At 53.0% G+C, this 20,947-nt stretch overlaps 1 protein-coding gene across 1 annotated transcript in view; it reads left to right on the top strand.

Annotated features, from left to right (window-relative positions):
* esr2a (estrogen receptor 2a) overlaps positions 1-20,947 on the top strand; it is a 450,714-nt gene that overhangs the window by 239,095 nt on the left and 190,672 nt on the right. The window contains exon 6 of the mRNA XM_086004166.1: positions 20,745-20,878. Coding sequence (XP_085860292.1) covers positions 20,745-20,878 — 134 coding nt within the window. The remainder of the gene's footprint in view (positions 1-20,744; positions 20,879-20,947) is intronic.

Below are 20,947 nucleotides of genomic sequence, written 5' to 3'. Positions count from 1 at the left end.
CTGAGAAGTGCAGAAGATCAGAGGGACCTTGGAGTGCATGTCCACAGATCCCTGAAGGTGGTTAATGTAGTGTATGTACCTTTAAGAGAGAACTACTTTTACAGCTCCTGTATACTGTAGTACCAGCAGTGACCACCCCTGTATATAAGCCTTGAGCATGCCTCTGTACTGCCAGTCTTGAGACTACCCTACTCCAGTAAACACCTGTTGATTGTTAAGTTACAGCCTCCGTGTAGTTATTGGAAAACATCATACTCTAAGAATCACGGATCCAACAGTGGCGACGAGGTCAATTCGAATCTACCTGCAACTCTGCATTTCCCTTCAAGGATTCGCTCCAGGAGGGCGGTGGAAGAAAGTCGAGGCCAGAAGCACGGGCGTCGACCACGAGCAACCGCCCAGTCGTCCGGCAGAGAGTGAACATCGCAAGGGAGGCTGTTGAGAGCCGGGCTTGGTTCCCCAGCCACGACGATCCAGCAACAGACTGGCAACAGGTACAGTGCAGACCCTTCCCAGACAGCGGCGGCTGGAGCCGACCGACGGCAGAGAAAAAGCCGAGCAGCGTCGACGGGGTAAGAGAGAGGGTGAAGCGCACAGGGCGCAGCCGGGAGTTGAAAACCGAGTGGCGTCGAGGAAAAACAAAAACAGAGAGAGAGAGGGTAAAGCAGCAGCCGGGTTCAGGACCGAGCGGCGGAAACGGGAAAGGCGCACAGGAGAATGCGCAGAGCACAGCCAGGGCTCAAGGGCTGAACAGCGTCCGCGGGGAGAAGAAGGGAGAGTGCGGGAGACGCCATTGAGCCGCGGAGAAGAAGGGAGAGTGCGAGAGACACCATTTTTAGAAGTCGCAGCGGAGAAGAAGGGCGAGCGCGGGAAGAAAGGAAAGTGCGGGAGACGCCATTTTGTGCCAGCAGAGAAGAAGGGAGAGCGCGGGAGACGCCATTTTTGACAGTTAAATCACACCCAGGGATGCCGAAGAGTGGCAGTATCTCTGCGTTCGACAATGAAGTCGAAGATTGGGCGACATATGTGGAACGCATTGAGGTGTACTGCAGGGCGAATGAAGTGCCAGATGCTAGGAAAGCACTGGTTTTGTTAAATTCCATGGGTGCAAAAACTTATGGCTTACTGCGAAACCTAATAACCCCAGAGAAGCCCGTGGATAAGAATTTCGGAAGCACAGTAGAAATCCTACAGGACCATTTAAACCCCACACCGCTGCTGATAGCAGAAAGATTTAAGTTCCACAAACGGAACCAGCATAAAGACGAAAGTAATGCTGAGTACTTAACGGAACTGCGCAAGCTATCGAAACACTGCCAGTTCGGAGTGGGACTAGCAGATACGTTAAGGGACAAGTTTGTGTGTGGGCTTCAAAGTGAAGGAACCCAGAAACGGCTTCTATCAGAAAAGGATCTTACGCTGGACAAGGCTTTCAGCATGGCAGTATCACATGAAGCAGCCGCACGGGGTGCTGCAGAGATACAACGGAGACCGCAAGAATATGGCACCAATGAAATGTCATATGGAGCAGGGAAGTGTTATCGCTGCAGCAGAACAACACACGACCAGAAGGATTGTTGGTTCAAGGACAAAGTGTGCAGACAGTGTGGAAAAGCAGGACACATAGCAAGAGTCTGCAGGTCAGGGAAGAAAACCAACAGCAAGAAATCTCCACAGGAGAAGTACAAAAAGGTACATAAGGTGATGGACAGTAGTTCAGACGAACAGAAAAGTGATACAGACTCCGGAAGCAAGGAGCTGGGTTGTCTGAAACTACATAAGGTAACCAAAATGGAGGATCACCAGACTATCTGGGTCACGCTCAAGATAGACGGAGTCCAAGTGAAAATGGAATTGGACACAGGATCAGCCCTAACAGTCATAAACCAAAGGGACTACAAGCGGCTATTTTCACATATACCCTTGAAAGCTACAGAGATTGTCTTGAAGACGTATACGGGGCAAAAAGTCTACCCCAAAGGAAAAATAAGGGTGAAAGTGATATACAAAGGCCAGGAAATACCTAAAATGGACCTATATGTATTGCCAGATGGAGGACCACCACGACTAGGACGTGAATGGATCCGGAAGATACAATTAGATTGGCATTCCATACAGGCACTGAAGGTTGAGGCCAAAAAGGATGATGACGTCACACCTGGACGACTGTCAAAAATGCTAACTGACGCAAAAGAAGTGTTCCAGGAGGGACTTGGAACACTAAAAGGCATAACAGCAACGATTAAAATAGAGGAAAATGCAAGCCCAAAGTTTCTTAAGGCCAGACCAGTGCCTTATGCGATCCGACCAACCGTCGAAGCACAGCTGGAAGGGTTGGAACGTTCAGGAGTACTGTCCAAAGTAGACTGGAGCGAGTGGGCTACACCCATCATTCCTGTAATGAAGAGGTCGTTGAGTAATACGCCTGGGGAACCAAAGAAGGTCTGCATCTGTGGGGATTTTAAGGTGACAATGAACCCAGTCCTTCACACGGTACAATATCCGCTTCCACGGATTGAGGATATTTTTGCCTCGCTATCTGGAGGTAAACGCTTCACCAAAATTGATCTAGCCCAGGCGTACTTGCAAATAGAGGTAGAAGAAGCCTCGAAACAATACCTCACAATCAACACTCATAAAGGTCTCTACCAATACAACCGGCTGGTGTTCGGGGTAGCATCGGCTCCAGCTATTTGGCAAAGGGCGATGGATCAAGTCCTGCAAGGGATTCCAGGGACCCAGTGTTATTTGGACGACATCCTGGTCACGGGCGAAAATGACAGTGATCACCTCGCCAACCTGGAGAAGGTGCTCACTAGATTAAAGGAATATGGGCTACGAGCTAATCGCCACAAGTGCGAGTTTTTCCAGAAGCAGATCTCGTATTGTGGCCACGTTATTGATGAAGAGGGGTTACATAAGTCCCCTGAAAAGATTGAGGCAGTAGTCAAGGCTCCAGCACCGGAAAATGTGTCACAACTGAGGTCGTTCCTCGGGCTGGTGAACTACTACCATAAGTTCTTACCAAATTTGTCGACAGTATTACACCCACTGAACACCCTACTGCAAACGGGGGTACCATGCAAGTGGAATGACGAACGTAAACGAGCTTTCCAGAAGTGCAAAGAATTGATCACATCAAAAGAGGTGTTGGCCCATTTCAACCCAGCACTACCAATTTGTTTGGCATGTGATGCATCACCCTATGGTATTGGAGCGGTGCTGTCGCACAAATTCCCAGACGGGTTGGAGAGGCCAGTAGCCTTTGCGTCTCGGTCACTAACCTCAGCCGAGCGCAACTACGCCCAGATTGACAGGGAGGCCCTCAGCCTAGTATGGGGAGTAAAAAAATTCAACCACTATCTGCATGGGCAGAAGTTCACCTTGCTGACTGACCACCAACCACTTGTCTCCATCTTTAATCCTAAGAAGGGCGTTCCGGTGATGACTGCACAACGGTTATAAAGATGGTCCCTTTTTCTAGGGGCGAACCAAAATAAAATAGAGAATATAAAGGCACGAAACAGCATGGAAACGCTGATGGGCTATCACGCCTGCTACTGCCTACTGTGGAGGAAGCACCAGCAGTGGACCCTATCGAGATATTTTATTCGTCAATAATTGAACGATTGCCAGTAACTAACGCGGATATAGAGAAGGAGACCCGCAATGATCCGACACTGTCTCGGGTATATGATTTGACAGTGAGGGGATGGCCAACACATGGCGACTAACTGTTGCCAGCATTCTCATCCAGAAGAGAACAGCTGTCAGTATGCCAGGGGACAGTGATGTGTGGATCCCGAGTGGTAATTCCACCCAAGTTAAGGGAGAGAGTGCTAAATGAGCTTCACGAAGGTCATCTGGGAGGGGTGAAAATGAAAAGCCTTGCTAGGGCTTATGTGTGGTGGCCGGGGATCGATCAACAAATCGAGGACCTAACCAAGAGCTGCTCAGGATGCCAGAAGGTCCAAAATGCACCCCCACATGCCCCTCTACACCCATGGGAGTGGCCCTCCTCTCCATGGCAACGGGTGCATATTGATTTTGCTGGTCCATTCATGGACTCAATGTTCTTAATAGCAGTGGATGCTCACTCAAAATGGCCTGAGGTGATAAAAATGTCCTCAACCACTACAGAGAAAACGATTGCAGTCCTACGGACCATATTTGCCAGGAACGGCTTGCCAGAGCAGATTTGCTCTGATAATGGACCACAGTTTGTGTCCGAAGAGTTTCGGGAATTTATGAGAAGGAATGGGGTAAGGCATTACACATCCGCCCCGTATCATCCAGCCACAAATGGATTGGCTGAGAGGTTCGTACAAACCTTTAAAAAGGCAATAAAGGCCATGTGCGATGATGAAATTCCACTATAGCATAAGGTGGACAATTTCCTGTTAGCCTACAGAAATGCGACACATGCAGTTACCAACCAGACCCCGGCCATGATGTTCTTTAACCGAAGGCTGAGATCTCGTCTGGATTTGCTCAGACCCAATGTGCGAAGAAATGTTGAGGATAAACAATTCCAGCACATCAATGAGAAGCCGACAAGGAGCTTCAATGTAGGACAACCAGTCTTGGCCCGTGACTACCGAACAGAGAAATGGCAACCCGGAACGATATGCACATGGCAGGGGCCATTAATGTACACAGTGGATGTCGGGGAGAACATTGTGAGACGCCACGTCGATCAGATCTTAGCGTCACAGGCACGAGTCAACCCCATGTCTTGCGTACCTGGGGATGAACTCGACATACCGGTAGCATCTACCTCAGAAACAGTAGCAGTGGAAACTGATGAACTAACCGACGAAAGGGGGCCAGAATCGCCTCCGCACCAAGAACAAGAACCTCAGGAAAGGCGCTATCCAGAAAGGATCAGGAAGCCGCCCCAAAGACTGAATCTATAAATGGACTATTGTTGTTTAATGTGCATGTTAAAGTGTTAATTGTTATTTGAATATTATGGGTACTGCTAATCTAAAAGGGGAGGAATTGTAGTGTATGTACCTTTAAGAGAGAACTACTTTTACAGCTCCTGTATACTGTAGTACCGGCAGTGACCACCCCTGTATATAAGCCTTGAGCATGCCCCTGTACCCCCAGTCTTGAGACTACCCTACTCCAGTAAACACCTGTTGATTGTTAAGTTACAGCCTCCGTGTAGTTATTGGAAAACATCATACTCTAAGAATCACGGATCCAACAGTTAAGAAGACATACGGGATACTTGCCTTTATTAGCCGAGGCATAGAAAATAAGAGCAGGGAGGTTATGCTTGAACTGTATAGAACAATAGTTAGGCCACAGCTAGAATACTGCGTACAGTTCTGGTCACCACATTACAGGAAGGATGTGATTGCACCAGAGTGGGTGCAGAGGAGATTTACGAGGATGTTGCCAGGACTGGGGAATTTTAGCTATGAGGAAAGATTGGATAGGCTGGGGTTGTTTTCTTTGGAGCAGAGGAGGCTGAGGGGAGATTTAATTGAGGTGTATAAAATTATGAGGGGCCTAGAGAGAGTGGATAGGAAGGACCTATTTCCCTTAGCCGAGGGATCAATAACCAGGGGGCATAGATTTAAAGTAATTGGCTGAAGGTTTAGAGGGGATTTGAGGAGAAATCTTTCACCCAGAGGGTGGTGGGGATCTGGAACTCACTGCCTGAAAGGGTGGTAGAGGCAGAAACCCTCATCACATTTAAAAAGTACTTGGATATGCACATGAAGTGCTGGAAAGTGGGATTAGGGTGGATAGCTCTTTGTCGGCCGGCATGGACCGAATGGCCTCCTTCTGTGCTGTAAACTTCTATGATTTCACAAGATCCCACAAACAGATAAATGACCAGATAATTTGTTGAGGGTGAAATATTGGCCAGGACACCGGGGAGAACTCGCCTCCGCTTCGAAATAGTGCCGTGGGATCCTTTACGTCCACCGGAGAGAGCAGACGGCGCCTCGGTTTAATGCCTCATCTGAAAGATGACACCTCCGACAGTGCAGCACTCCCTCAGTACTGTCCCTCCGACAGTGCAGCACTCCCTCAGTACTGCCCCTCCGACAGTGCAGCACTCCCTCAATACTGCCCCTCCGACAGTGCGGTGCTCCCTCAGTACTGCCCCTCCGACAGTGCAGCACTCCCTCAGTACTGCCTCTCCGACAGTGCAGCACTCCCTCAGTACTGCCCCTCCGACAGTGCAGCACTCCCTCAGTACTGCCTCTCCGACAGTGCAACACTCCCTCAGTACTGCCCCTCCGACAGTGCGGCGCTCCCTCAGTACTGCCCCTCCAACAGTGCAGCACTCCCTCAGTACTGCCCCTCCAACAGTGCAGCACTCCCTCAGTACCCGCCCCTCCGACAGTGCAGCGCTCCCTCAGTACCGCCCCTCCGACAGTGCAGCGCTCCCTCAGTACTGCCCCTCCGACAGTGCAGCGCTCCCTCAGTACTGCCCCTCCGACAGTGCGGCTCTCCCTCAGTACTTCCCCTCCGACAGTGCAGCGCTCCCTCAGTACTGCCCCTCCGACAGTGCAGCGCTCCCTCAGTACTGCCCCTCCGACAGTGCAGCGATCCCTCAGTACTGCCCCTCCGACAGTGCAGCTCTCCCTCAGTACTGCCCCTCCGACAGTGCAGCGCTCCCTCAGTACTGCCCCTCCGACAGTGCAGCGCTCCCTCAGTACTGCCCCTCCGACAGTGCAGAACTCCCTCAGTACTGCCCCTCCGACAGTGCGGCGCTCCCTCAGTACTGCCCCTCCAACAGTGCAGCGCTCCCTCAGTACTGCCCCTCCGACAGTGCAGCGCTCCCTCAGTACTGCCCCTCCGACAGTGCGGCTCTCCCTCAGTACTGCCCCTCCGACAGTGCGGCTCTCCCTCAGTACTGCCCCTCCGACAGTGCAGCACTCCCTCAGTACTGCCCCTCTGACAGTGCAGCGCTCCCTCAGTACTGCCCCTCCGACAGTGCAGCGATCCCTCAGTACTGCCCCTCCGACAGTGCAGCTCTCCCTCAGTACTGCCCCTCCGACAGTGCAGCGCTCCCTCAGTACTGCCGCTGACATCTAATGTTAGGATTTCCAAGGATGGAGGCTGTTTGCCCAGGACCCTTGAGTACTGATGCTGCGCACATACTGATGTCAAAACATCGTACCCCCCCCATGTTCATCTGGGAGTTCACTGGATCTGAACTCGATCCATTGTGGTACTGAGGCACATAGCCCATCCTGGTCCGCAGGCTTCAGCCTCAATCTGTTCCGAATCACCTGATCTCAACCGGGGGACCAGACAAGAGACTAAACTTGGCATCAAGGACACTGGGCTCGACACGGGAAAACATGAGGCAGCGTTCCTGCTTCTCCTCATTCTCCAGTGACCTCTTCCTACGGGAAGAGTGAGTGGTTAGTGGTCAGGTGAGGCTGGCAGTCACTACCATTTATAGCGCGTCTTTAACAGAAAACCGCAGGAACAGGAGAAGGCCGTTCTACCCCTCCAACCTGTTCTGCCATTCAGTTAGATCATTACTGATCTGTACCCCAGCCCCAGTTAACCACCTTCGCTCCGTATCTTAGAGAGCTTGACAGGATCGATGCCGAGAGGATGTTTCCCCTGGCTGGAGAGTCCAGAACCAGGGGTCACAGTCTCAGGATAAGGGGTCGGCCATTTAGGACTGAGATGAGGAGGAATTTCTTCACTCAGAGGGTTGTGAATCTTTGGAATTCTCTGCCCCAGAGGGCTGTGAATGCTGAGGCTTTGAGTATATTCAAGGCTGAGATAGATAGATCTTTGGACTCTAGGGGAATCGAGGGATATGGGAATAGTGCGGGAAGGTGGAGTTGAGCTTGATGATCAGCCATGATCTCATTGAATGGCGGAGCAGGCTCGAGGGGCCGAATGGCCTACTCCTGCTCCTGATTCTTAAGTTCTTCTTATCTCCTGTTACCCTTACCCAACACAAATCCATCAATCTCAGTCTTCAATTTTAATCGACCCCCAGCACCCACAGCCTTTTGGGGGAGAGAGTTCCAGATTTCCACCACCCTTGGTGTGAAGAAGGTTTCTGTCAGGAGAGGGGCAGGGAGAAAGTTAGGGAGTTAAAATCGGCTCATTATGAAAGCTGAGATGTTTTCAGTTGAGTTAAATCCAGACTCGTGTCCACGAGTTGTAATCTGTTCTGTGTTTCAACTTGAGTTTAAGTACTGAGGGAGTGCAGCGAACAGCCAGGTTCTAGTGGGTAAGTGCTCACAGATGTCAAGCTAACACAACGCTAAACTTGACAAATGAGAGCGCGAGAGAATTAGAAAAACAACCCCATCAATTTAGACCGTCCCCTTTACACAGCAAAGAAAAGTGAAATGTTTAAAAAAAAAGAAAAATCAATATCGGACAGAGAGGATCAAAGAATATGCACAGGGCTGGTCAACACCCACTCCCCCACTCCTCACTCTCCCCCTCCCCCACTCCCCCACTCTCCCCCTTCCCCCCTCCCCCACTCTCCCCCTTCCCCCCCTCCCCCACTCTCCCCCTCCCCCACACTCCCCCACTCTCCCCCTTCCCCCCCTCCCCCACTCTCCCCCTTCCCCCCCTCCCCCACTCTCCCCCTCCCCCACTCCCCGACTCCCCCTCTCCCCACTCCCTCCCCCTCTCCCCACTCCCTCCCCCTCTCCCCACTCCCCGACTCCCCACTCCCCGACTCACCCTCTCCCCACTCCCTCCCACTCTCCCCACTCCCTCCCACTCTCCCCTCCCCCACTCCCCCTCCCCCACTCCCTCCCACTCTCCCCACTCCCCCTCCCCCACTCCCTCCCACTCTCCCCACTCCCCCTCTCCCTCCCACTCTCCCCACTCCCCCTCTCCCTCCCACTCTCCCCACTCCCCCTCCCCCACTCCCTCTCCCCCACTCCCTCCCCCACTCCCTCCCACTCTCCCCACTCCCCCTCTCCCCCTCCCCACTCCCTCCCACTCTCCCCACTCCCCCTCTCCCCACTCCCCCTCCCCCACTCCCTCCCCCTCCCCCACTCCCTCCCACTCCCCCTCTCCCCACTCCCCCTCCCCCACTCCCTCCCCCTCCCCCACTCCCTCCCCTCTCCCCCTCCCCCACTCCCTCCCCCTCTCCCCACTCCCACTCCCTCCCCCTCCCCCACTCCCTCCCGACTCCCCCTCTCCCCCTCCCCCTTCCCCCTCTCCCCCCTCTCCCTACTCCCCCTCTTCCCTCCCCCTGCTTCCCTCCCCCCACTCCCCTCCCCCGCCCCCCACTCCCCTCCCCCCTCCCCTCTCCCCCTCCCCGCTCCCCTCCCCCCGCTCCCCTCCCCCTCTCCCCTCCCCGCTCCCCTCCCCCGCTCCCCTCTCCCCTCCCCCCTCGCCCCTACCCCTCCCCCCGCTCCCCTCCCCCTCTCCCCTCCCCCTCCCCCCTCTCCCCTCGCCACTACCCCTCCCCCCTCTCCCCTCCCCCTCCCCCCTCCCCCCTCTCCCCTCGCCCCTACCCCTCCCCCCTCTCCCCTCTCCCCTCTCTCTCTTCTCCCCTCAACCCCGCTCCCCAGTCTGTACTGACCATTGGGTGCCACTCTGTAACTGTATCAGTCTGTACCCAGCCTTGCATCAGTTAAATAGCCCGAGCCTCACTTTCCACCAGTCCCGGCCACACTCCCCCACTCAGACCCTGAGGTTAGTTTGGTCCAAAATCTGCAAGGATAGAAAATCTCTCTCTCTGTCTCCGTGTCCTTGTGTGTGTCTCTCTCTCTGTCTATCTCTCCGTGTCTCTCTCTCTTTCTCTGTGTCTCTCTCACTGTCTCTCTCTCTCTCTGTCTCTCTCTGTCTCTCTCTCACTGTCTGTCTCTCTTTCTCTCTCTCTCTCTCTCTCTCTCTCTGTCTCTCTCTATCTCTGTCTCTCTCTCTCTTTCTCTCTCTCTGTCTCTATCTCTGTCTCTCACTGTCTCTCTCTCTCTCTGTCTCTCTTTCTCTCTGTCTCTGTCTCTCTCTATCTCTGTCTCTCTCTCACTGTCTCTCTCTCTCTCATGAGGCCTTCAAACTGGTTTTATGTTCTAAAAAATCTGCCTCGTTACATGGTACATTCTAGAATTGTACGGGACTGAAGCAAAATCCGATTCTTGTTTTGAGGCCAAAAGAACAATTTGTTCATTTCTGAATCAATAAAATGAACAGGCCTCAACCGAGCTCCTGGGCCTTAAACTCCTGTTTGACTTGGAACACAAATTGAGGTTTGAAGGAAAACTTTATTTATTCAGACAAAACCATCTTAATTACACAAACTCATTAACTAAGTGTTGGGCATAATAATTCATGTTTCTAGTTGACTGAGGTAATGGTGCTGTGCGGTTAATGAATGAACAAGCTGTTTCATTAACATTTCCATAAGTCCGAGTTTGCCAGCACCTAAGTCATGCATTCAAGGATGTTAGTGAGTGGATAACGTTACAGAACAAAAATCTTTACTGTCACCAGTTTCCAGTGCTGCGGGGATTTTCCTTCCCTCTCTGAGCTGTGATTACATTTTTGGCATCGCCCTGTATATATTTCTAGGAGGGCGCTGGTAGGCCCGGTTTCCATAGCAACAGGCTGACCTGCTTCACCCTCGTGTTTGAGGGATGGTCTCTCGGGTGAATTATGGGACAGAGAGGCTGTCTCTCCCCCACCCCTTGGGACCGGGCCCCAGCGAGAGTCAGCGCCTCTTGGAGGGGGAATGAGGGAGAGTGGCGAGGGGGAGGAGGGCGAGGGGGAGGAGAAGGAGGAGGAGGAGGAGAGGCGGCCATTGCCAATCCACAGGCACACCAGGCCTTGGCAACGAAAATGGCTCATTGAAAAGAGAAAAAAGAATATTAGCAACAAAGAAACACCAAAATGAAAAATCCTAATTTAAAAAATAAACAGACAAACTAGAATAGCTTGTGTAAGCTTCAAATAAGCTTATTTTTTTTATCACTTACAGGCCTGCTTGGCAACTGTAGCTGGTAGTGTGGCTAGACACCATCTGAAATTAATAAAACTCTTCCAATGCTGAGAGCTTCAAACTATTGTCAGTGTCGGACGGGGCAATCTGTCCGTCTCGGGGCTGCTTTCAGTATGAAATTTCCTCACAATTCGCTGCCAGTCGTCCATTGTAAATTTGCAGCGGGTTTTTTCCCTCACTCTTTCTTTCTGTTTTTCACTCTGTCCTCTACCTCCACCTGATGGTCCACTGTTTGCTTACACTACATGGTGTGACAGGACTGAGCCATACCGTCCAGGCGGGAGCTCCCTGTCCCTCCACTTCTGGTCTCTTGTCCATCTCCCCAGTCCCTTCGCCCCCACCATTGGCGGCCGTGCCTTCAGCCGCCTGGGCCCTAAGCTCTGGAATTCCCTCCCTAAACTGCTCCACCTCTCTCTCCTCCTTTAAGATCCACCAGCTTAAAACCTACCTTTTTGACATAAATCTATGCACACCCAGCGACCTCACTCCCTTTCCCTGCGAGACCCCAGATTATCCAGTGAGGACAGGATTATGATGCCCTCTACAGTTCAATAGCCTCCTGACATTACAGGCTCTGAAATTCCACAGGAGTTCTCCTCGTCATCTCTGCTGTAACTCTGGCCGGAAATCAGCACAACCCAACCCAAAACACAAACGGCGGAGACCTGGTCTAGCCGGAGGGACAGCAGGAGACGGGGACAACCCTGGTGCGTCTAACTGTTGAGAGGCACCTATGGCCGCTTGGGAGAGTATTGGTGGTCTGCTGGTGTTGTTTCTTGGCAACAGTCAATGGGCTGGGAATTCCTGGGGTGGACGTATGATGGAGGCGGAAACATGACCCTGACCCCTGACCCCCCTCCCCCTTCCAAACCACAGGTTCAAGGTCATTTGCATAGGGGGCATGAGCATCCTACACCATTGATGGTCTTACCAGGACACCTGGCTCTGCCGAGGCCACAACGTAAAGGGGAGCCAGTCCCTCCAGTCAACAAAGAACAGCACACACTTGAAAATTGACCCACATTGGTTCCCAGTCCGGCAACGCCTCAGTTTTAAAATTCTTATCGTGTTCAAATCCCTCCAGGGTCTCGTCCCTCCCCATCTCTGTAACCTACTCCAGCCCTAAAACTCTCCGAGATCTCCACGCTCCTCCAATCCTGGCCTCTTGCACATCCCCCGATTTCCATCGCTCCACCATTGGCGGCCGTGCCTTCAGCCGCCTGGGCCCTAAGCTCTGGAATTCCCTATTTAAACCCCACTGCCTCTCTACCCCTCTCTCCTTAAATCTTACCTGAGGTCGTGAAAGGCACGCTAGAAATGTAAGTTCTTGCTTTTTTCTATGGTTCCCAACGCTGTCCACCACTGGGGGGTTTCCTCGCCTCGTGTCTGGGCCTGTTGTGGACTCATTAATAGAGATTGATCGCTGTGATTGGTCAACAACTCCATTATCATTGGACCATGAGTCTCCCAAGATGGTAGAAGGTGAACTAGACGGACCCTGGACTTTCTCCATCAATGCTCCTAAATATATCGTGCATTGGGGGCGGGGCTATGTCATTTCTGACTGATGATATCATCCCGCACGCCCATAGAGGAAGGGGGAAGGGCAAGGAGTGGCGGGACTGGGTCCCTGCCCCAATCCCAGCCGAGCCCCACCCCTCCTCCGCATCCTCAATCCCCATCCCTCCCTCAACCCCGCACCGCCCCAGCCCCGCGCGCCTCCCCCTCCATCAGCCTGAGGATCCTGTGCCACAGGGGTGTGTCCTCCAGCATAACACACGCAGCAACACTCAACCCTCCCATTACTGGCTCCATCAGTGTCTGGGCTTTGTTCACCCCACCCCTGCCTGCATGCATTTATTACACATCGATCTTCACTTTTCTTGCAAGTAACTCGCCCGCTCGTCCCCGCTAAATCCTGAAATTGTGGCTCATCTCCTGCTGCAAGGATCTGATCGTAGAATCGTGCAGCACAGAAGGATCCATTTCAGCCCATCGAGCCTGTGCCGGCTCTTTGAAAGAGCTCTCCAATTAGTCCCACTCACCCCCCTCTCTTTTCCCATAGCCCTGCAGATATTTTCCTTTTCAAGTATTTATCCAATCCAAAGGAGACAGAGAAAGAGAAACAATCAAAGAATGGAGAGAAGGGGGTGGAGAGGCAAACTGTCAAAAATCAGAAAGAGGTGACGAAAGTACCAATTCTGAAAGTGTAACACGAAGACAGGAAGTGCTGGAAGTGCAGTTCCACCAACATCTGGAAAGAAAGAAGACAGCTGGAATCGTAAAGCTTGCTTTTCTCATTGCAGATGCTGCTGGATGAGACAGACAGCGGGAAAGGGAGGGACAGAATGGGAGAGTACGGGGGGGAGCGAGTGGGAGGAGACAGAGGGGAGGAGGGAACAGATAACGAGGCGAGTAGAGTGATGCTGAAGGAGGCCGATCGATGAGAAAGAGAAAATCTAGAGAGATACAGACCAGAATGGAGAGAAGCAATGGTGGAGTGAAGCAATGGTGGAGAGAAGCAATGGTGGAGAGAAGCAATGGTGGAGTGAAGCAATGGTGGAGAGAAGCAATGGTGGAGTGAAGCAATGGTGGAGTGAAGCAATGGTGGAGTGAAGCAATGGTGAAGAGAAGCAATGGTGAAGAGAAGCAATGGTGGAGTGAAGCAATGGTGGAGTGAAGCAATGGTGGAGAGAAGCAATGGTGGAGAGAAGCAATGGTGGAGTGAAGCAATGGTGGAGTGAAGCAATGGTGGAGTGAGGCAATGGTGGAGTGAAGCAATGGTGAAGAGAAGCAATGGTGGAGTGAAGCAATGGTGGAGAGAAGCAATGGTGGAGTGAAGCAATGGTGGAGTGAAGCAATGGTGGAGTGAAGCAATGGTGGAGTGAAGCAATGGTGGAGTGAAGCAATGGTGGAGTGAAGCAATGGTGGGGTGAAGCAATGGTGGAGTGAAGCAATGGTGGAGTGAAGCAATGGTGGAGTGAAGCAATGGTGGAGTGAAGCAATGGTGGAGTGAAGCAATGGTGGAGAGAAGCAATGGTGGAGTGAAGCAATGGTGGAGTGAAGCAATGGTGGAGTGAAGCAATGGTGAAGAGAAGCAATGGTGAAGAGAAGCAATGGTGGAGTGAAGCAATGGTGGAGTGAAGCAATGGTGGAGTGAAGCAATGGTGGAGAGAAGCAATGGTGGAGAGAAGCAATGGTGGAGTGAAGCAATGGTGGAGTGAAGCAATGGTGGAGTGAGGCAATGGTGGAGTGAAGCAATGGTGAAGAGAAGCAATGGTGGAGTGAAGCAATGGTGGAGAGAAGCAATGGTGGAGTGAAGCAATGGTGGAGTGAGGCAATGGTGGAGTGAAGCAATGGTGGAGTGAAGCAATGGTGGAGTGAAGCAATGGTGGAGTGAAGCAATGGTGGAGTGAAGCAATGGTGGAGTGAAGCAATGGTGGAGTGAAGCAATGGTGGAGTGAAGCAATGGTGGAGTGAAGCAATGGTGGAGTGAAGCAATGGTGGGGTGAAGCAATGGTGGAGTGAAGCAATGGTGGAGTGAAGCAATGGTGGAGTGAAGCAATGGTGGGGTGAAGCAATGGTGGAGTGAAGCAATGGTGGAGTGAGGCAATGGTGGAGTGAGGCAATGGTGGAGTGAGGCAATGGTGGAGTGAAGCAATGGCGGAGTGAAGCAATGGCGGAGTGAAGCAATGGCGGAGTGAAGCAATGGCGGAGTGAAGCAATGGTGGAGAGAAGCAATGGTGGGGTGAAGCAATGGTGGAGTGAAGCAATGGTGGAGTGAAGCAATGGTAGAGTGAAGCAATGGTGGAGTGAAGCAATGGTGGGGTGAAGCAATGGTGGAGTGAAGCAATGGTGGAGTGAAGCAATGGTGGAGTGAAGCAAAGGTGGAGTGAAGCAAAGGTGGAGTGAAGCAATGGTGGAGTGAAGCAATGGTGGAGTGAAGCAATGGTGGAGAGAAGCAATGGTGGAGTGAGGCAATGGTGGAGTGAAGCAATGGTAAAGTGAAGCAATGGCGGAGTGAAGCAATGGCGGAGTGAAGCAATGGCGGAGTGAGGCAATGGCGGAGTGAGGCAATGGCGGAGTGAGGCAATGGCGGAGTGAGGCAATGGCGGAGTGAGGCAATGGCGGAGTGAGGCAATGGCGGAGTGAAGCAATGGCGGAGTGAAGCAATGGCGGAGTGAAGCAATGGCGGAGTGAAGCAATGGCGGAGTGAAGCAATGGCGGAGTGAGGCAATGGCGGAGTGAGGCAATGGCGGAGTGAGGCAATGGCGGAGTGAGGCAATGGCGGAGTGAGGCAATGGCGGAGTGAGGCAATGGCGGAGTGAGGCAATGGCGGAGTGAGGCAATGGCGGAGTGAGGCAATGGCGGAGTGAGGCAATGGCGGAGTGAAGCAATGGCGGAGTGAAGCAATGGCGGAGTGAAGCAATGGCGGAGAGAAGCAATGGCGGAGTGAAGCAATGGCGAAGAGAAGCAATGGCGGAGTGAAGCAATGGCGAAGAGAAGCAATGGCGGAGTGAAGCAATGGCGAAGAGAAGCAATGGCGGAGTGAAGCAATGGTGAAGAGAAGCAATGGCGGAGTGAAGCAATGGCGAAGAGAAGCAATGGCGGAGTGAGGCAATGGTGGAGTGAGGCAATGGTGGAGTGAAGCAATGGTGGAGTGAGGCAATGGTGGAGTGAGGCAATGGTGGAGTGAGGCAATGGTGGAGTGAGGCAATGGTGGAGTGAGGCAATGGTGGAGTGAAGCAATGGTGGAGTGAAGCAATGGTGGAGAGAAGCAATGGTGGATTGAAGCAATGGTGGAGTGAGGCAATGGTGGAGTGAAGCAATGGTGGAGTGAGGCAATGGTGGAGTGAGGCAATGGTGGAGTGAAGCAATGGTGGAGTGAGGCAATGGTGGAGTGAAGCAATGGTGGAGTGAAGCAATGGTGAAGAGAAGCAATGGTGGAGTGAAGCAATGGTGGAGTGAGGCAATGGTGGAGTGAAGCAATGGTGGAGTGAAGCAATGGTGAAGTGAAGCAATGGTGGAGTGAGGCAATGGTGGAGTGAAGCAATGGTGGAGTGAGGCAATGGTGGAGTGAAGCAATGGTGGAGTGCAGCAATGGTGGAGTGAGGCAATGGTGAAGAGAAGCAATGGTGGAGTGAAGCAATGGTGGAGTGAAGCAATGGTGGAGTGAAGCAATGGTGAAGTGAAGCAATGGTGAAGTGAAGCAATGGTGGAGTGAGGCAATGGTGGAGTGAAGCAATGGTGGAGTGAAGCAATGGTGAAGTGAAGCAATGGTGGAGTGAGGCAATGGTGGAGTGAAGCAATGGTGGAGTGAGGCAATGGTGGAGCTGGACTGAAGGCACCAATAAGGCGGAGATGTGAGAGAATGAAGGTCTTTCACATGTTGTAAATTTTTTAGACATGTGCCCCTCACAGAGCAGAGCACGGCTTCGGCTATTTTTATTGTAAGTGGATGATACTTGGGAAAGTGCTCCAAAATTTTCATCAAATTGTAGGGCTTCGGCCGCAGTGAGTGGAGAGAGAGAACGATTTGCTGGGAGTGTGTCGCTGGACAGCTGCAATGAACTTCAGAATGATTACAGAGTTCAGACTTCAGGAGTCGGTAAAAGCCTCGAGTGAATAAAATCTCACCATTAGCCACGGCACCCCGGACTAGAGAAGCCAGGATTTCAGCTCCTCGTGTGTGAGTGTGAGTGTGTGATTGTGCATGCGTGTGTGCATCTGTGTGTGCGTGCGCGGGCGTGCAACGTTTGTGGAGTGTGTATGTGCGTGCAGCATGTGTGGTGCCTGTGTGTGCAGCATGTGTGGTGCATGTGCGTGCAGCATGTGTGGTGCGTGTGTGCAGCATGTGTGGTGCGTGTGTGCAGCATGTGTGGTGCATGTGCGTGCAGCATGTGTGGTGCGTGTGTGCAGCATGTGTGGTGCGTGTGTGTGCAGCATGTGTGGTGTGTGTGCGTGCAGCATGTGTGGTGCGTGTGTGTGCAGCATGTGTGGTGCGTGTGTGTGCAGCATGTGTGGTGTGTGTGCGTGCAGCATGTGTGGTGCCTGTGTGTGCAGCATGTGTGGTGCATGTGCGTGCAGCATGTGTGGTGCGTGTGTGCAGCATGTGTGGTGCGTGTGTGTGCAGCATGTGTGGTGCGTGTGCGTGCAGCATGTGTGGTGCGTGTGTGTGCAGCATGTGTGGTGCGTGTGTGTGCAGCATGTGTGGTGCGTGCAGCATGTGTGGTGCGTGTGTGTGCAGCATGTGTGGTGCCTGTGCGTGCAGCATGTGTGGTGCGTGTGTGTGCAGTATGTGTGGTGCGTGTGTGTGCAGTATGTGTGGTGCGTGTGCGTGCAGCATGTGAGTGCGTGTGTGTGCAGTATGTGTGGTGCGTGTGCGTGCAGCATGTGAGTGCGTGCATGTGTGGTGCGTGTGTGTGCAGCATGTGTGGTGCGTGTGCGTGCAGCATGTGTGGTGCGTGTGCGTGCAGCATGTGTGGTGCGTGTGTGTGCAGTATGTGTGGTGCGTGTGTGTGCAGCATGTGTGGTGCGTGTGTGTGCAGCATGTGTGGTGCGTGTGCGTGCAGCATGTGTGGTGCGTGTGTGTGCAGTATGTGGTGCGTGTGCGTGCAGCATGTGAGTGCGTGCATGTGTGGTGCGTGTGTGTGCAGCATGTGTGGTGCTTGTCTGTGCAGCATGTGTGTGTGCATGTGTGGTGCGTGTGTATGTGCAGCATGTGTGGTGCGTGCATGTGTGGTGCATGTGTGTACAGCATGTGTGTGCGTGTGTAGCTAGTCTTCTGCTACCTCGGCCAAGTGCCCATTCTTCATGTCTGAGCTGAGACAATGGCGGTATTTTCCATGGAGCTGCATTTGATCGAGTACAGTCCATTTACGCGAATATCCGGGGGATGCTGCCACGTTTAGGGTGAAATTCGGGCAGCAGAACGGGAGGGAATTTCCAGACCATTAGTGTCAGCAAATGGTTCAAACCCGGGATCTGTCACCCCCTGACCCGGTCACCCCCTGACCCCTACACCCCCTGACCCCTACACCCCCTGACCCCTACACCCCCTGAACCTGTCACCCCTGACCCCGTCACCCCTGACCCCATCACCCCCTGACCCCATCACCCCCTGACCCGTCACTCCCTTTGTCACTCTGTCACTCAATCAAATGCCAATCATGTACTGACAAAGGTGTTTTACTGTGTGGTGTATGCATTCGTAAAGGCCCAGCCAGCCTACCCCTTTCTCACTTATCAACCCGACCAATCCACCTTCTTACAAAGTGTCAGGGTGGCTCTCTGGGCAGCAGTCTCACCTCTGAGTCAAAAGGTCGTGGGTTCAAGTCCCACTCCAGAGACTTGAGCCCCATTATCCGGGCTGAGACTCCTGGGCTGTACTGAGGAAGCGCTGCACTGTCGGCGGGGCAGTACTGAGCGAGCACCGCACTGTCGGAGGGGCAGTACTGAGGGAGCGCCGCACTGTCGGAGGGGCAGTACTGAGGGAGCGCCTCACTGTCGGAGGGGCAGTACTGAGGAAGCGCTGCACTGTCGGAGGGGCAGTACTGAGCGAGCACCGCACTGTCGGAGGGGCAGTACTGAGGAAGCGCTGCACTGTCGGAGGGGCAGTACTGAGGGAGCGCCGCACTGTCGGAGGGTCAGTACTGAGGGAGCGCTGCACTGTCGGAGGGGCAGTACTGAGAGAGCGCTGCACTGTCGGAGGGGCAGTACTGAGGGAGCGCTGCACTGTCAGAGGGGCAGTACTGAGGGAGCGCCGCACTGTCGGAGGGGCAGTACTGAGGGAGCGCCGCACTGTCGGAGGGGCAGTACTGAGCGAGCACCGCACTGTCGGAGGGGCAGTACTGAGGGAGCGCTGCACTGTCGGAGGGTCAGTACTGGGGGAGTGCTGCACTGTCGGAGGGGCAGTACTGAGGGAGCGCTGCACTGTCGGAGGGGCAGTACTGAGGGAGCGCCACCCTGTCGGTGGGGCAGTACTGAGAGAGCGCTGCACTGTCGGAGGGGCAGTACTGAGGGAGCGCTGCACTGTCGGAGGGGTAGTACTGAGGGAGCGCTGCACTGTCGGAGGGGCAGTACTGAGAGAGCGCTGCACTGTCGGAGGGGCAGTACTGAGGGAGCGCTGCACTGTCGGAGGGGCAGTACTGAGAGAGCGCTGCACTGTCGGTGGGGCAGTACTGAGAGAGCGCTGCACTGTCGGAGGGGCAGTACTGAGGGAGCGCTGCACTGTCGGAGGGGCAGTACTGAGGGAGCGCTGCACTGTCGGAGGGGCAGTACTGAGAGAGCGCTGCACTGTCGGAGGGGCAGTACTGAGGGAGCGCTGCACTGTCGGAGGGGCAGTACTGAGAGAGCGCTGCACTGTCGGTGGGGCAGTACTGAGGGAGCGCTGCACTGTCGGAGGGTCAGTACTGAGGGAGCGCTGCACTGTCAGAGGGACAGTACTGAGGGAGTGCTGCACTGTCGGAGGTGCCAACTTTTAAATGAGACATCAAACCGAGGCCCTGTCTGTCCTCTCAGGTAAAAGTTCCCGTGGCATTATTCAAAGAGTTCTCCCTGGTGCCCTGGCTAATAATGTTCCCTCAACCAACTTCACTAACGTATCTGGTTATCATATTGCTGTTTGTGGGTTCTTGCTGTGCGTAAATTGGCTGTCACGTTTCCTACATTACAACGCCGACTTCAGAATTGGTGGAGAAGTGCTTTTGGACAGCTTGAGGTTGGGAAAGACGCTACATATATTCCAGTCTTTTTCCGACACTACCACTGCCATCGAGAATAGTGACTTGTTACCAGGGAGGAGGAGGGGGCGGTTGAACTGAACCTGAGCTGGAGAGACATTGAGAGACCAGGACACTGATCCTAGAATCATAGAATGATGCAACACAGAAAGAGGCCATTCGGCCCATCGTGCCTTGAAAGAGCTCTCCAATTAGTCCCACTCCCCGCTCTTTCCCCATAGCCCTGTACATCTTTCCATTTCAAGTATTTATCCAATTCCCTTTTGAAAGTTACTGTTGAATCTGTTTCCCCCAGGCAGTGCATTCCAGATCATAACAACTCGCTGTGGAAAACCTTTCTCCTCATCTCCCCCGTGGCTCAGTGGGCAGCACTCTCACCTCTGAGTCCGAAGGTTGTGCGTTCAAGTCCCACGCCAGAGACTTGAGCACAACAATCTAGTGCAGTACTGAGGGAGTGCTGCACTGTCGGAGGTGCCGTCTTTCGGATGAGACGTTAAACCGAGGCCCCGTCTGCCCTCTCAGGTGGATGTAAAAGATCCCATGGCACTATTTCGAAGAAGAGCAGGGGAGTTCTCCCCGGTGTCCCGGCCAATATTTATCCCTCAATCAACATCACTAAAAACAGATTATCTGGTCATTATCACATTGCTGTTTGTGGGAGCTTGCTGTGCACAAATTGGCTGCTGCGTTTCCAACATTACAACAGTCACCACACTTCAAAAAGTACTTTATTGGCTGTAAAGTGCTTTGGGGCGTCCTGAGGTCGTGAAAGGTGCTATCGAAATGTAAGTCTTTTCTTTTTCCCTCCAGTTGTTTTGCCAATTATCTTCAATCTGTGTCCTCTGGTTACCGACCCTCCTGCCGCTGGAAACAGTTTCTCCTTATTTACTCTATTGAAACCCTCTATTAAATCTCCCCTTAATCTTCTCTGCTCCATGAAGAACAATCCCAGCTTGTCCGGTCTCTCCCTGGAAGTGAAGTCCCTCAGTCCTGGTCTTGTTCGGTCTCTGCTAATTATTCTTTTCTTCAACCCTTGTCTCCAGGGATGAGGGACAGTGTGTGGAAGGCATTCTGGAAATTTTTGACATGTTACTGGCAGCAACTTCAAGGTTCAGAGACTTGAAACTCCAACACGAGGAATATCTCTGTCTCAAAGCCATGGTGCTCCTCAACTCCAGTGAGTACAACAATTCTCTTTTAAACAATGTTTTCTCCGCTGTAAGCTTTTCTCTCACTTGGTCAGTGC

The sequence above is a fragment of the Somniosus microcephalus genome, chromosome 12 (assembly GCF_052327205.1).
Source record: "Somniosus microcephalus isolate GS21.2 chromosome 12, FLI_Smic_1.0, whole genome shotgun sequence".
Classification (NCBI taxonomy): domain Eukaryota; kingdom Metazoa; phylum Chordata; class Chondrichthyes; order Squaliformes; family Somniosidae; genus Somniosus; species Somniosus microcephalus.
The sequence above is the reverse complement of the archived record's forward strand: the minus strand, read 5'-3'. Positions and strand labels throughout refer to the sequence as shown.